Genomic DNA, 13,623 nt, shown 5'->3' on the forward strand with positions numbered 1-13,623 from the left:
AATATACACAAATATTTCCTAAATTGTGCAGACTCCGACATTTTAGGTGCCCAAAATTGTATATCTGTCAATATCTAATTAAACTGTATAAAGTCATCAAACGAATAGATCCAATTTATTAAAAAAATGTCTCCAGTTCTTATCTATAATTTTCATCACCTTATCGCTTAGATTAAGACCGTGCATATAAATCAGACAGTGATTGAATAAACAATTTTCCGCCACGAATTACCGTGTCGTTTTTATCGGAGGAAGCGGGCGAAAATATTTCCATTTAAATATGCAATTCTTTCTGTTTTTTATCTCTGTCCACAGACCTGCACGTGATCAGCCGCTAGGGCAGTACATTACGTTCACGAAGAAAATTCCTTGGGTTGGACGAATCGTTATTATCGGTGTTAGTCGGTTGACACATCATTTATTATCCTGAAAGTTGAGGTCGCATTACAAAAAGTCACTTTATATAGAACGGTTGTCTCGGAAAATAACTCAAGTTTATACACTTTAGGGGGGAAAATCACAACTTGCCGGGCTGTCCGTCAGGTGGCACTTTGCTAAATTGGTCCCTTTTTGTCATTACGGTCCCTGTCATAAACATATTTTTGTTCATTTCAAAACGACTTTTGAAAATTATTTGTTTTCAATAATTTACGCGTCCGTGATGTACTTGAAAGGAAAAAAAAAAGTTTTAAATTTATTTAGCTGATGTACCCCCGCCCCAAAAGTCGAACCGCAAAACCGCCCGTCTACGTTGATAATTCGAGATTATTGCATCGTAATCAGAAACAAGACAGCAAAAACAATTTATCTTCCGTTATATTTTTAGTCGCTCGAGGGTACTTACATCATTTGATATAAAAGGAAATAAATTCAATAGTCTTACTTCTATTCTTCAGGAGTCGACCTGCCAGAGGAAATACCCAGAATTGAACATCATTCATCAAGTTATGTCGCCGAATTAACTTTTCTCGTAAGTAAATTGGTGTTGACGTACAAAGCGAAATGTCGAAATGCCGTTCAGTCCAGATATTTATTATATGAATTCCACTCGATGACAATACAACACAATTATTTAACGTTCCAGATTCAACAATTAATAATCTCCGAACGTCAACGTTCATTTTAGAACACCACGCCAAGTTTCGCTCGGACATAAACGCAGATCGAGAAGTTTTCATTTTTTAACTTCGGCTTTTGATTGATTCTCAAGTTTCCCAAGAATTATAAAGTCAATTGAATATTTTCATTTCGTATTCAGGATATGTTGAGAAAATGTAATGTAACTTTTATAATCTTAAATTTAAAGTAAACAGATGGGCAAACGGAATTCGAACTGGAAAGTTTTACTTCCACTTCATACACGGAGAGATGCCTTTTAATTTTAAAATATTCATTTTGAGAGGTAAGTGTAATCTGTACTTTTGAAATAAAAATGAAGAGAAATTTTTAAAATATGACTTCGACACGTGCTAAATTCAAATTTAACATTTAATCCAATATTGGAGCAAAGAAATCCGACTAATTGATAAATTATTAATACCGTTATTTTTGGAACGAAGCCACGCAAATATTTATTGTTATAAATTGCGAGTTTAAAGGGTTTAGTAAAATTCAAAAGTTTATTTTTAATGAATGATAAATTTATTTATATTGAAAAATTGACAAACAATAAATTCATTAGTTACAAAACGTTGTCAATTTATACTCCATAATAGAACTCCACGTTTCACAACAACAATTTGTTTACTTATTTAATGGAGTGGTGTTATTTAAATTATATGTTGTTATACACAATTTAATAGTTGATATTAATGAAGCATGCACATGTACGTAAATTAGTAACATATGCATTCCAGTCATTCGAGTAACAGTGGATTTTCATGATTGTGTTCATCCATAATTTGGAAGATGATGCAGATATTTTATATTTTTAATTAAATTATTTATAAGTATAGAATGTTTTTGTAAGCACATGCATTATTAATCATTCAGCATTTTATGTTATCATTAATTATTAGCAAAAAAAATAAATAAAAGTATTTATTGAAATACATATTTTATATTAATAAAATACATACAGTTAATATATAAATTAAAATTAATTAGCCCATAAGAAGAAGAGTTTAAATAAAATTCAATTCATCCAATATTCATTCAAATATATACTGCCCGCAAGTGGATAATTTGAATACATCATCAAATTCTTTGGTAATTTCCCAAAGATAAACAAAATTAATTAAAATTAACAACAAACAACCGAATATTAACTGCCACATTTCTATCTGATCGATCCCCTTTGCTCTACACACAACTTCCACCCTCCCTCGCAATAAAAATCAAAATAAACAAAAATCTTAAAGCATAAATTGTCAGAAGAATGACGAGTCATGGCATCGATCTAATGAGATTATCGACATTTTCTTATCGTATGTCATCCCAGACGAACTGAATCATTTAGAGTCCGTAGAGGGCGTTATAAATTCATTAAGCGTCGCCCCATCATATCCCACACATGTTCGATTGGGGAAACGTCTGAAGATCCGGGTGGTCAAGGCCGAAAATTTACATGGGAGCCTTCTAGGAAGTTTAATGTTTTCCTGGTAACATGTGGACGGACATTATCTTGCTGAAAAATTAGTCTGAGATCTCTTCTTATGTTGGGAAGAAAATAAGGCTCATCCACATATCGCTGGAACGACAAATTGCCACTAATGAAAACTAAAGATGACCTGTAATAGCAATAGCACCCCATACCATTACATCCATTGTGTTGTGAGCATGACTATCCACAGCAAAGCGAGGATAACGTCTTTCTCCACGTCGGCGTCTTACTAACGCATGATCATCGTGCATGCCCAAACAAAAGCGTGATTAATCACTAAACACAATGTGTTTTAATTCTTCATCCCACTGTTGATGTTCCATACACCAGTCACTACGTTGGCGCCTATGGTTTGGTGTTAAAGGTAAGTCCTAAAATGAGCTATAAATGCATACACCAAAAGATGTTATACAGAGGTAAATGGATTGAATATCAATTGATTTACCTTCATCGGTAAAAAAATCATCAGGAATCACCCGCATTGAACTCATCCTGTCCCTATAATCTAAAACGCCGGTCTTGTGACTCTGTGGTAGCTCTGGGTCTTCCAGAATCCCTACCTCTTCTGCCCACTTCAGTCCATGACTGTGAACATTGTATTACAATACTCACAATTCTGTTCCAACGCTGTTTCTCGAAACGAAATTCCTGCTTCAGACAGACCCACTATTCTACCTCTATCAAACTCACTTAATTGGCTAAAATTATTTCTTCTTCGTACTCTAGGCATGTTAAACGTTTAGTATAAATTACTGAATAAAACAAATTGTGACAAAAACTAAATACATGGTTGTTTAAGATATCTCAAAGATATGAAGAAACAAAACAAAACACTGACAATTGACGATTGATGTCAATTTTAATTATTTCTTATTTCAATAGGTACTCGTGTTCCAAATTTTATAAAAATATCTTGATACGTTCTGAAAGAAAAATAAATTTAATATATTAACCGTGTAGAATTATCGTCAAACTAGGCATTATTGATTAAAATAAAACATATTGAATATATTTTTAAATCTATATAATCCAAGAAATTCAAATTATCCACTTTAAAAGTATATTTAAATATTGAAATTTTTAAACTTTGTTACTAAAGTAAAAGTCTTGTGAATTCATATTACGAAATTTGCATAACATCTATTAAGCATTTTTGATCAACAAGGGAATTTACTATGAATCATCAATCAATTTTTGAGAGTTCGGAAATGTACATAATCATTCAACATTTTCCATCTAGTAAACATGTTCTCACGTACTTCCTTTATGAGTTTTCAGGAAAAAATCATATTAAATTTAAAAACAAAAGTCAATGACATGGATTTCATGAATAGCAATGTAATTTTCTGTCGTCGAAACACACATAATTACAAACTACATACATTCACGTCGGTGCTTTTACTTTAGCAGTAGCATAAATAAAGTTCTTTTATTATATTTGAATACGAAACGTCATTTTATTATGAACATTCCCATTCTATTTTTGCAAATTTAGACGTATATTACTTTATTAAATGATTAATTTTGCTCCAGGAAACGATTCGTTTTTTGTTATAATGTATTATTCATAGAACATGCGAAATGGCATTTTTAAATTCATCGTGACTTGCACAATAGATTCTTTGTCGGAATTAATTAAAACGTATATTAGAATATAAATGAAAAATTGATTTTGTTATTAAAGTGTATCCTATATTAATTAAATGGATTTATGTAAATTAAACACCGCCACAAGTCAAATCACGGCGGGTGATCAAAGGACATTATTATATTGTCAATTCCATATGACAATAAAAGTATTAAGACCGGCAAGTATTAAGTAGTTTGGAAACGTTTATTTCAGTTATCTGCTTGCACATTCGGTTATTTTGTCGAGTATCGACTTCTAAATATGTATGAATAAAGGTGAAATATATCACAAAATGAAATGAATGTCCAATTCAATACAATGTAAAGCCGATTTGATACAATAATACCCCAATTGTTTCGAAAAGCGGTTGAAATAAAAAGAAAAACTTAAAAATTCGACATCTGTGACACATGTTCACGGGATCCTCACCTTTTATGATCCGTTTTTTTTCTTGGTTGCATTTTAATAAATTTGTCAGTGAGGATCACCAGCTCTCAGAAAGCCATTTAATATAAGTTATGAGACATGTTTTTACTGCGGCAGAGGTCCTCGTAAATGTTTTGTTGGATATTCTATTGAAACCCATCAAATCTGCACTAACCCGGTTTTTTCGGGAGATTGTCATTATGAAAAATGGATTACGCGGACCCCAATATTGTTATATTTCAGGACAAACATCCGGTTGACGTGTTTTTTTCTGGCAATTCAGGATAACTGGTAACCGTTCATAAATGATGGTCATGTTTAAAATGTATTGTTCAACATGTTCCACAGCCTTGGAGCTTGTTGACCAGAGACTGACACGAGCCATATATGTATGCAGATTATTAATTTGTCCTGGTAATTTTACACCACGTACTTTGTATGTAGAAAATAAAATTAATTCAAGTTTTAAAAAAAAAATTGTAATTAACGGAAACATTTTTCCAATCAGTCGGTTTCCTTTAACTTTATGAACAGATTCCATTCCCCTTAACATACTCAAAATTCTTTTTAACATTACAGGTTAAAATAAAACATATTGAAAATATTTTTAAATTTATTTAATCTATAAAATTCACATTATTCATTTCAAAAAAGGAGCAAATGTCTTGGTTTTGTCTTGAAAGTTGTGATTTCGGAGGATACAGTAGAACTGAGCTGCATTTGGGAACCCCTCAATTCTACATTGTATATATTTATTCACACAAATATATTTTTATATTAGTGTTCTTTCACAAAACTCCCCAATATACATCCATATTACTTATTCTCACAGTACACACCTCTAAAGTTATATGCTCACTATTGGGTCAAAAAGTGACCCGTGAGACCCACTGAACCCGTTCAACTAAGAGGGGGATTCCCCGAGCCATCGTCGACTGACGACAAGTTCACGTTACGATATTAAGTGCACTGTTTCGAATGGTTAAAACATTGAATTATTTTCAAAGTTTCGTCGAGTCAATATCAAATAATTGGAGGTGCATCCTCAAATAATGACGTAGCCAATTATCACTTATTTAATGTATTTTCTAAAGAACCCTGTTAAACTGATGAGAGTAAAAACAGTGAAGGGTATTTTTAAGAAGTTTATTCACCCCAGATAAAAGGCGATTAACAAAAATCGTTGACTTAACGTTGCACCAATTTATATTTAATGTTTGAGAAAGGTATTACATACTTAAAACTCTGCCAATAATAGAAATCGGTTGATTTAGCTTGAAAAGTTTGAAGCTGCACATCCGTGTTAAATTCGCCGTCCAACGGTTGAAAAATAACCCTGCAGTTTTATCGCAGCTGACACAGATTCCCTGCAAGCCGCATCCTGGAGACAAGCAAAGACAAGAGGAACGATAATGAATGTCGTGAACATAGTGGTGACAGTTTGACAAAATTGCCTAACCACACCCGCTGTACATCCGTCTAATTCCACCATCAAAAGACCTAAAATCCGAGAATGCCGAACATAGCGAAAGTCAAATTGCAGAAGTGTGTAACGTATGCCTACACAGTTAAACATTTGCTATACGTTACAAGCATGAATTTACTGGAAAGCATTATCCACCTCGTTGCCAGAAACAAACGGGTGGTTTGGTGCGAAACAATGTTGTAAAATTAATATCGAGGATTAATATCATTGTAACAGGCTGTGTGAGTGTTTACAATGTGTATGATCTTTATTTCGTAATTTAATTTTATTTTTAAACATAAAACCATTTTTACATATAAAAAATAACCAAATATGATTCAATCTAATTGTATTAATTAATTAATTACAGAAGTAAAATATTAAATAGTTCTAAAATTAATCCCAACAAGCAATATTTATTTGAAAAAAATAATGTATTAATTAACAGATATTTGTGTATGCAACATACAATTTTAACTAAAAATACTAAAGTCGACAACGATTAAATTGTAAAAGATTTAAATAATATTAAAATAAAATGAAATCTTAAATAAAAATTCAAAAATTCCATTAAAAACATTTCGCTTGATGTCCCAGCGCCACCTTGTTTTTGATAGTCGTAACCACTTAAATCACTATTCACAATTTCTTCTCCGCTTAACATTGAACTGAGCATGCGCACAATCCATCGTCATAACAACGGCTTTTTTTGAAACTTGCAGATCCCAACGTACCGATCCAAACGTGTGAAATAAATACATAAGTGTGGCCACCAACAACTGTGGCTTGCAAGATGAAAAATGGTGGACGCAGGTGAAACAGGCAATGATCCGATCCAAAATATCATACGAATGTCGGACGAATTAATTTCGATTGTCAGGTATGGAAAGTCAATGCCCTGGTGTGTTCTTTGTTGAAATTCTTGATAACGGATCTTTCTCGTCTTCCTTTTTAACACCTACATTATCATAGGTGGTTTTGTCGGTTATGCGTCTTCAATACGCCCTGATATGTTGAATAAGTTTTATTGAATTGTGACGGTTCAATTAGGTCGTGACTTGTGCAATTATGTGGTTTCTGGTCATATTGCACCTGTCCCGGCCTGATTGTGCTGTTTTATCATCAAAGACATGAAAATCTTAATTGTTTAATCAATTCCAATATGAGTAAGTATTGTTGTTTATGTGACTAATGGGATTCGCAACTCAATGAAAGGTGCTGCTCTAATATAATGTTGTTTATTTATTTTAATTTCATTTATCAAATTTAAATTCAAAACTAATCCATTTTCTAATTTTCAGTGTGGACTACATCAAAAGTGTAGGATTAGAAAAGTTTATTGAAGAAAGTTACGTTTACAATGTAATCGAAAGAGAACTGGCCATCCAATTAAAGAGCTTGGAAGACCTTTTAAAGAACATAGAAAATAAAAAATCCAATATAAATTCACACAGAAATGAATGGTAATTTTTTACAGTATTTAAAGAAATTGCAATAAAAAAGGATTTTTGCAGCAAAGTTACAGAGAGGGGAGACAAGATACTTTTGGCCAAAGTGAATAAACTCGCCCAACATAATTCATTTTTAAAAGAAGAAATAGAACAAATGAAGCAAAAGAACAATAGTTTGATGAAGGATCTAAATATTTACTCTCATAAATTAAAAACACATTTGGTGTTGGAACAGAAATTATCACAAGGTAATAGTTTGTTCTACAGTTTTAAATGGATTTTTCATGAATGTTTAAAATTAATTTTAGTTCATTCAATAACTCTTCTATAATTTCTTTATTCTTTTTGTAAGTTTCTTCTAAACGTGTTTTCTGTTGTTGTAGTTCTTGGACTTTCTCTCTTTCTTCATTTTCTTTATCTATCAATTTATTTTCTTCAACTGATATAATTTTTACTGAAACAAGAATAATGTAATAGTATCTTAAAAGGAAGTATTTAGGTACCTTGCCTGAGTTTGTTAAGACGCTTTAGACCTTGGTCAATTTGAAATTTCAGTTTTCCATATTCTAGTTCATTTTTTAAAAAATTTTTGGTTTTAATTATTTCTTTTGTGTGCAAGTCCTGAAAATATATTACTCAATATATAAACATTCAAAATCTATTACAAGATACATGTGCAATTTGCTTATAATATGATATATCCTCCAGTAGTTGAAATTTCTCCAAAATTAGAGCGTGTTTCTTAGCTTTTCGCTCAAGATATAGCTTCAGTGTTTGCGTTTCTCTAACTTGCGCTGAAAAATATAAGAACCAATAAATGTAATTAATTAAGAAATAGAAAATTGTTTAAAGGACTTAAATTATTTTTTCATTGTTATAGAGGATATTTTAATATGTTTATACTTATAGTAAATATTTTAATATAATAATAACTTTTCTATCACAGGTGTCTTACTATAAAGGAGGAATTGTGCAGTAGGGCCTGTTCATCCAGAAAATAGTACAAACTATCTAGTTTGTACCGTCGTCAGCGCACATTGAACAATATCATTTTTATTTAATGATGTAAAACCCAAAAAAGACGTCATTGACGTTGCTGTACTGTTCTCTTGATAAACAAACTCCAAGAATTGTACAGGAAGATATACAATTATTTATTATTACTATATTAATTTGTGATTATAGTTATAATAAATAGTTTTTGTGCTTTCTAATTTGCCTCCAATTTGAGGTAGGCCTTACACAGTCAATATTATGTCAATATACAGATGATTTATATACTCTATTGATATCCTGAGTAATATATTAACACCAATAATTATGAAGAAAATTAAAACATTCTAATTTTTATAGAAACCCGTCAAACTAAGGCGCCGTCAATATCATTTTCACGTGTATGGGCAGATTCCTTGTGCAATAGAACGTCATAGATTCTCAAAACGTGGTTGACTACACTACATTACATATATTGCTTGAAATGGACATTGATAAGTACAAGTGCAAATAGATATAAGACAAGGAAACTGAAGAATTTAAAGAAGAGACGAAATTCATTTTGAGATGAGAGAACAAATATATCAGGTAGATCAATCTTTGTTGATGTGACTGTTTCAAATGATATTACTGATGAATATTACGAGTCACATTAGGGATTTCCGAAATTTACAGCATATTGCTTCAGTAATATTGACCGTGTAAGTAACACCTAAGTGTATAATCTCGGATTTCTTTATCCACACCAAGAATTAATTTACTTACTGATATTTACTTCAAAAAATACCATTCTACCATTCTTTGGGAAATATTCTTAGACGGAAATTAAATATTTATTATTAATATATGGTGAGATTTGATACGATCATATTGTATTGTCTTTTGAAGTGGATAATTTGAATTTCCTAGATAAATAGATTTGAAAATATTTTCAATTTATTTTTCATTTTATATATTTCAGTCATCAAATGAACACTTTTCTAACATTCTAACATTTTTATTTACAATAAACGCGTTTTGCGAATTTGAATTTTATTTCGTTCAATCTTAATTCATCTGTTGTTTTAACATCATAAAATCATCTGGCAATGACATATATTTTCTGATTAAAATAACACTACTCGTACATCCAAGCTTGGTGCATACGTTAGAATCACTGTAAGTCGACCACTGTTAAACAACCATGAAGATGTTAAAGCCAGTAAATGTTTTCTGCAGCCTCTGTTAAACTAATAGCATAGGGTTGCCCATAGAGCATAAGCCAATGATCACCGTCTAGAGATTGTAGCCAGCCAAATGGATTTCTTGTTCACAGACAGTGTCAGGTGGAATTTCTTTATATACATTATGAGTTATTAAAACGAGAATAAATTAAATTAAGTAATCTTGTTTATTCAATCAATTATTGTTGATTTGCTCAAGATTTGAACCAGATTTCATTTTTATAGACGACCGTGCGACACTTATAAATTAGGCGTTACAAAATCATGACCTTAGTTAGATGCAGTGGACTCTACCATATTGCAATCCAATTTGACACATATGGAATGATCTTCAAAGACTTATTTACAATCGAAACGACCAGTCTCAAAGTTTAGAGTAGCTTGCTAATGCTCTTAGGTAAGAAGCAATCAAGTAGTGATTGAAATTTGATGATGGTCTAATGGTTCTCCTGTTGATGCAATTTTGTTTAATTTATGCGGGATATTACATTGTTTATTTAAACTTATTTTTGATAATTTGTGATTTTTGAAATAATTCAAATTATCCACACAGTGTATTTTACTTAGTTTCAATTTGAAATACTATATTTGAACAAATTCTTCTCTTCCAGAGACTTGACTTTATTTATTTACTGCTCTAAGAAAGAAATGATCAACAAGATGAATAATTTGGTAATATTATGTAATTTTATATTTTATTATTATATTGTAATAAAAATGTATTAAATATAATTTTGTTTTAATATAAAATTCTATTTTATTTTTGGGGTAAATTGAGATTTTTAATTTTCCAAAAACTAAATGCTGGAGCCCAAAAATGTGAGCTTGAACTTCTGTAATTAAGCAACTTCAAGTCATTATCATTTATGGAAAACATTGTAAGCAACGACTTACCCAGCTGTAATTTTGCATCGGCTTCTTTTTTTATGCGGATGAGTGAATTTGTTGTAGAACTTTCCCCCTGTGGAATATTCATTTTCAGAAAATCTCTTGGTAGTCGAAGTAAAGAAATGTTTAATCCTTTTATTTAGTTACTATAAGTACACACAGGTGGTGCCATATACCCCCCACCCTCAATATCTATAATTCAGTAATATACGGGGTGTCTGAGAATTCAACGGTCGATTATTTTCACTCATAAAATCAAGCAAATGTTTATGCAAAAATGTTGTAGGATTTAATCAAAATCTTGTAAAATGCAAAATTTATTAAATTGAAAGAACAAAAAACTACATTAATTTAACCCTCACAATTTAATTATTTTAATTAGACTTAGCCACACACAATAGATTGTTAAGCAAATTAATTTCTTATATTATTAATTATATTTTATACGTGGAAACAATGTTACCAGGGCACATGCACTTGTATATGGCGTGTTTTAAATGTATACGAATTTTACCAATTATAATTTCCTTTTAGATACTGCACCGGTACACCACCAGTGTGTCCTCCGGCCACTAGATGTCTCTAGGATGAATAACCAGCGATGAAGGGCATGCGTGTTTTGAGGGTATGCGCTTTATCAACAACGATATATTATTCACCAACGTCTGACGCCATTGTATAAGATTTTTGTGTTTTTGCATTTTAATTCTGTGATTGTATACGAGAATAAGGTAAGTGACATTGCATCTTAAGAACTAGAATATCGAAATGTTAAATTTAAAAAATGTCCCGCCGGCGTCGTGTTTCCGTAACGCCGGCGATTTATAATTCAAACATAAATATTAACAAGCTCGATTATTATGAAATTAAAGAAACACGCAATCCCCAAAGGACTCTATAAATGCGTAAATAAAATGCGAATTTTTTCGCCACATTTTCTCAATAAGTTTTATAGTTTTAGTAATTTAACCTCAAAGCACCCGTTTTGTGTGCTATAGCGTTGTCTGTTGTATTAAACTGGGCATCGCATGCAATCGAAAACCAATCGGCTGTCATTTAGATTATTTTTATTTAATTCGTCGTTTCCTAGCAACACGTTTGCTACAATAATGCTACCCAGAAACCACATAAAATATTACAATACGCTTCAATTTGCTCTATATTAGAAGTTTTAATAATCGATATATTTGAACTTCTGTACAACATGCAACATATTTTATATTATTATCTACAATTTAAGTGGTCGTTTTATTGGGTTTTCCTGGAAGTTTCATTTATTATTTACACGTGCATTGCAGCGCCACATTTGTCAATACAAATTGCATCTCCTTTCCCGCCTAAAATTTATTTAAATAAAACGCTAAATTATTCAATTTCTTGCACCACTTTTTGACTATAATAAGCTATTATTTTATTTTCTAAATTATTATTATGCGCGTCAGTGTTCTTAGTTTTATCTCACTAGAACGAGTGATGAGTATGATTTGTTAACAATATGCAATAAGTTAAGTTTGTTAATCTCCTTGAATTTGTAACGTAAATTAAATATACAAGTTTCCACGACATGTTACAATATTTTTTGAAAATATTATTGCGTACAATTCGAACTACAGTATAGCCCATTTGAAAGAAGAACTCCTCATAAAATTTGTGTTTGTGGTCTGATTTCAACAATGTTTTTTTCAATTTTAAAACTGACAATATACACTTATAGATAAAATGTCCCGTTTTTTGGCCCAAACCAAAACCTACAGTATAATCTTATAAGTATGAATATTGAAGAAGTCATACTAGCAATTTTTTTATAGAAAATCTAACTACACCACCGAATTAAGCATCTCCTGAAATGGTATATACTAAATTTCATAAAAAAATTACACATATTCATAGTTCTTTTATTAATTAGTTTTTTTATCAACTAGACCTTAGAATAAACTGTCAAAAATAGCACAAATTATCTTATTTTTCAAGAATATTGAAATGTACTATTAATACTATACTTATAATAATACCCACAAATTTCAAATTTTTCAAAAGTTCGTGATAGATAATTATAATAAATGAATTGAATTGGACACTGAATTGGTGGTAGTAAATAAAATTTTGGTATTAAGAGTATTAGTGTAAGTATAGTATTATTAGTATAATATTCCAATAGTTAGTAGTTCACTATTTTTGACAGTTTATTCCATAGCCTACATGATTAAAAAATAAATTTACAAAAAGAATATGATTTTGAATTTTTCCACAAAAATATGAATATGCATAATTTTTTATGAAACTTGATATAAACCCATTTTAGAGCATAATCCAGTAGTGTAGTTTTCTATAAAAAATTTGCTACTATAATTTTTTTTAATTTTCATACACAAAAAGTGTCCCTGTAGGTTTTAGTTTTGGGTGAAAAAACGTAAAATTTTGTCTATAAGTACATATTTTCATGTTTTACAATTGAAAAAAATTTGTTAAAATCGGAAAAAAATACAAATTTTATAAAAGTGTCCCGATCTCAAATGGACCACACTGAATATTTTATATCTTTATCACTAGCCAATTTTTAACATAAGATATTATTGTCGTGTGAAATATGTTAATAAACTTTTGGAACATATATACGAAAAACTATTTAACTGCCGATAATTGTTTTACAAATTTTGCAGCTAAGTATAATTTTACTTTATTAATTTTATATCTGCAATATGATTTATTGTATAGTTTTAATTTTTTTCGCAAAACTATAACTAACTGGTGGTTTCACTTGAAATATATCTGCCGAGAAAATTAAAATAAAAGTTAAATCAACAACAATCAATTAGAAAATTAATTGTTGTGTTTTGAGCATTTTATCGAAAACAAATGTTTAAATAAATAAGAAAATGTAAAATTATGTTTGTGTATTAGTAATACTATGTTCAATTTTCTCATAGTGTCATAATATGGAGTTG

The 13,623-nt window shown here is 30.5% G+C and overlaps 3 protein-coding genes and 1 long non-coding RNA gene across 12 annotated transcripts in view; 3 read left to right on the plus strand and 1 right to left on the minus strand.

Moving 5' to 3' along the window:
- The first annotated feature begins 631 nt into the window (after positions 1–631).
- Positions 632–1,393, plus strand: LOC126264261 (uncharacterized). Its single transcript, XR_007547023.1, has 3 exons — positions 632–836; positions 897–970; positions 1,085–1,393. It is a non-coding gene; the product is annotated as an uncharacterized LOC126264261 (long non-coding RNA).
- Positions 1,394–6,830: 5,437 nt separating this feature from the next.
- Positions 6,831–10,522, plus strand: LOC109598770 (uncharacterized). 8 transcript variants are annotated; one of them, XR_002191509.2, is made up of 5 exons: positions 6,846–7,003; positions 7,425–7,586; positions 7,638–7,822; positions 8,928–9,268; positions 10,402–10,522. XR_002191509.2 is itself a non-coding variant. In XM_049961233.1 (4 exons), exons 1-4 carry the CDS (start codon positions 6,924–6,926, stop codon positions 9,002–9,004), a joined length of 504 nt encoding a protein of 167 aa, XP_049817190.1. In that variant the 5' UTR covers positions 6,831–6,923; the 3' UTR covers positions 9,005–10,395. The 8 variants fall into 8 exon arrangements, 4 of the variants coding, with proteins under 4 accessions (XP_049817190.1, XP_049817193.1, XP_049817191.1 ...); XR_007547021.1 differs by having other exon boundaries at positions 8,928–9,155; XR_002191510.2 differs by lacking the exon at positions 10,402–10,522 and adding an exon at positions 10,016–10,395.
- On the minus strand, positions 7,833–10,852 carry LOC126264260 (uncharacterized). Its single transcript, XM_049961232.1, has 4 exons — positions 10,685–10,852; positions 8,247–8,368; positions 8,078–8,195; positions 7,833–8,028 (listed from the first exon to the last, which is right to left on the minus strand). The coding sequence occupies exons 1-4, from the start codon at positions 10,764–10,766 to the stop codon at positions 7,844–7,846; spliced, it is 507 nt and encodes a 168-aa protein (XP_049817189.1). The 5' UTR covers positions 10,767–10,852; the 3' UTR covers positions 7,833–7,843.
- A 466-nt stretch (positions 10,853–11,318) lies between these two features.
- The window catches only part of LOC109599292 (heterogeneous nuclear ribonucleoprotein K), an 81,824-nt gene continuing 79,519 nt past the window's right edge, over positions 11,319–13,623 (plus strand). Inside the window, exon 1 of one of the 2 annotated variants that reach the window (XM_020015273.2) lies at positions 11,319–11,409. The gene's annotated coding sequence lies outside the window, so the exon portion shown is untranslated. The remainder of the gene's footprint in view (positions 11,410–13,623) is intronic. The other variant, XM_049964447.1, reaches the window with a different exon arrangement.

The sequence above is a fragment of the Aethina tumida genome, chromosome 1 (genome assembly GCF_024364675.1).
Source record: "Aethina tumida isolate Nest 87 chromosome 1, icAetTumi1.1, whole genome shotgun sequence".
Classification (NCBI taxonomy): domain Eukaryota; kingdom Metazoa; phylum Arthropoda; class Insecta; order Coleoptera; family Nitidulidae; genus Aethina; species Aethina tumida.

Coding starts and splice junctions, on each gene's coding strand:
- LOC109598770 (XM_049961233.1), top strand. CDS start 6,924: ATGGTGGACGCAGGTGAAACAGGCAATGATCCGATCCAAAATATCATA. Junction 7,587..7,637: donor AATTCACACAGAAATGAATG/GTAATTTTTTAC, acceptor GGATTTTTGCAG/CAAAGTTACAGAGAGGGGAG. Junction 7,823..8,927: donor GGAACAGAAATTATCACAAG/GTAATAGTTTGT, acceptor TAATTTTTATAG/AAACCCGTCAAACTAAGGCG.
- LOC126264260 (XM_049961232.1), bottom strand. CDS start 10,766: ATGAATATTCCACAGGGGGAAAGTTCTACAACAAATTCACTCATCCGC. Junction 8,369..10,684: donor CGATGCAAAATTACAGCTGG/GTAAGTCGTTGC, acceptor TATATTTTTCAG/CGCAAGTTAGAGAAACGCAA. Junction 8,196..8,246: donor ATTATAAGCAAATTGCACAT/GTATCTTGTAAT, acceptor ATATATTTTCAG/GACTTGCACACAAAAGAAAT.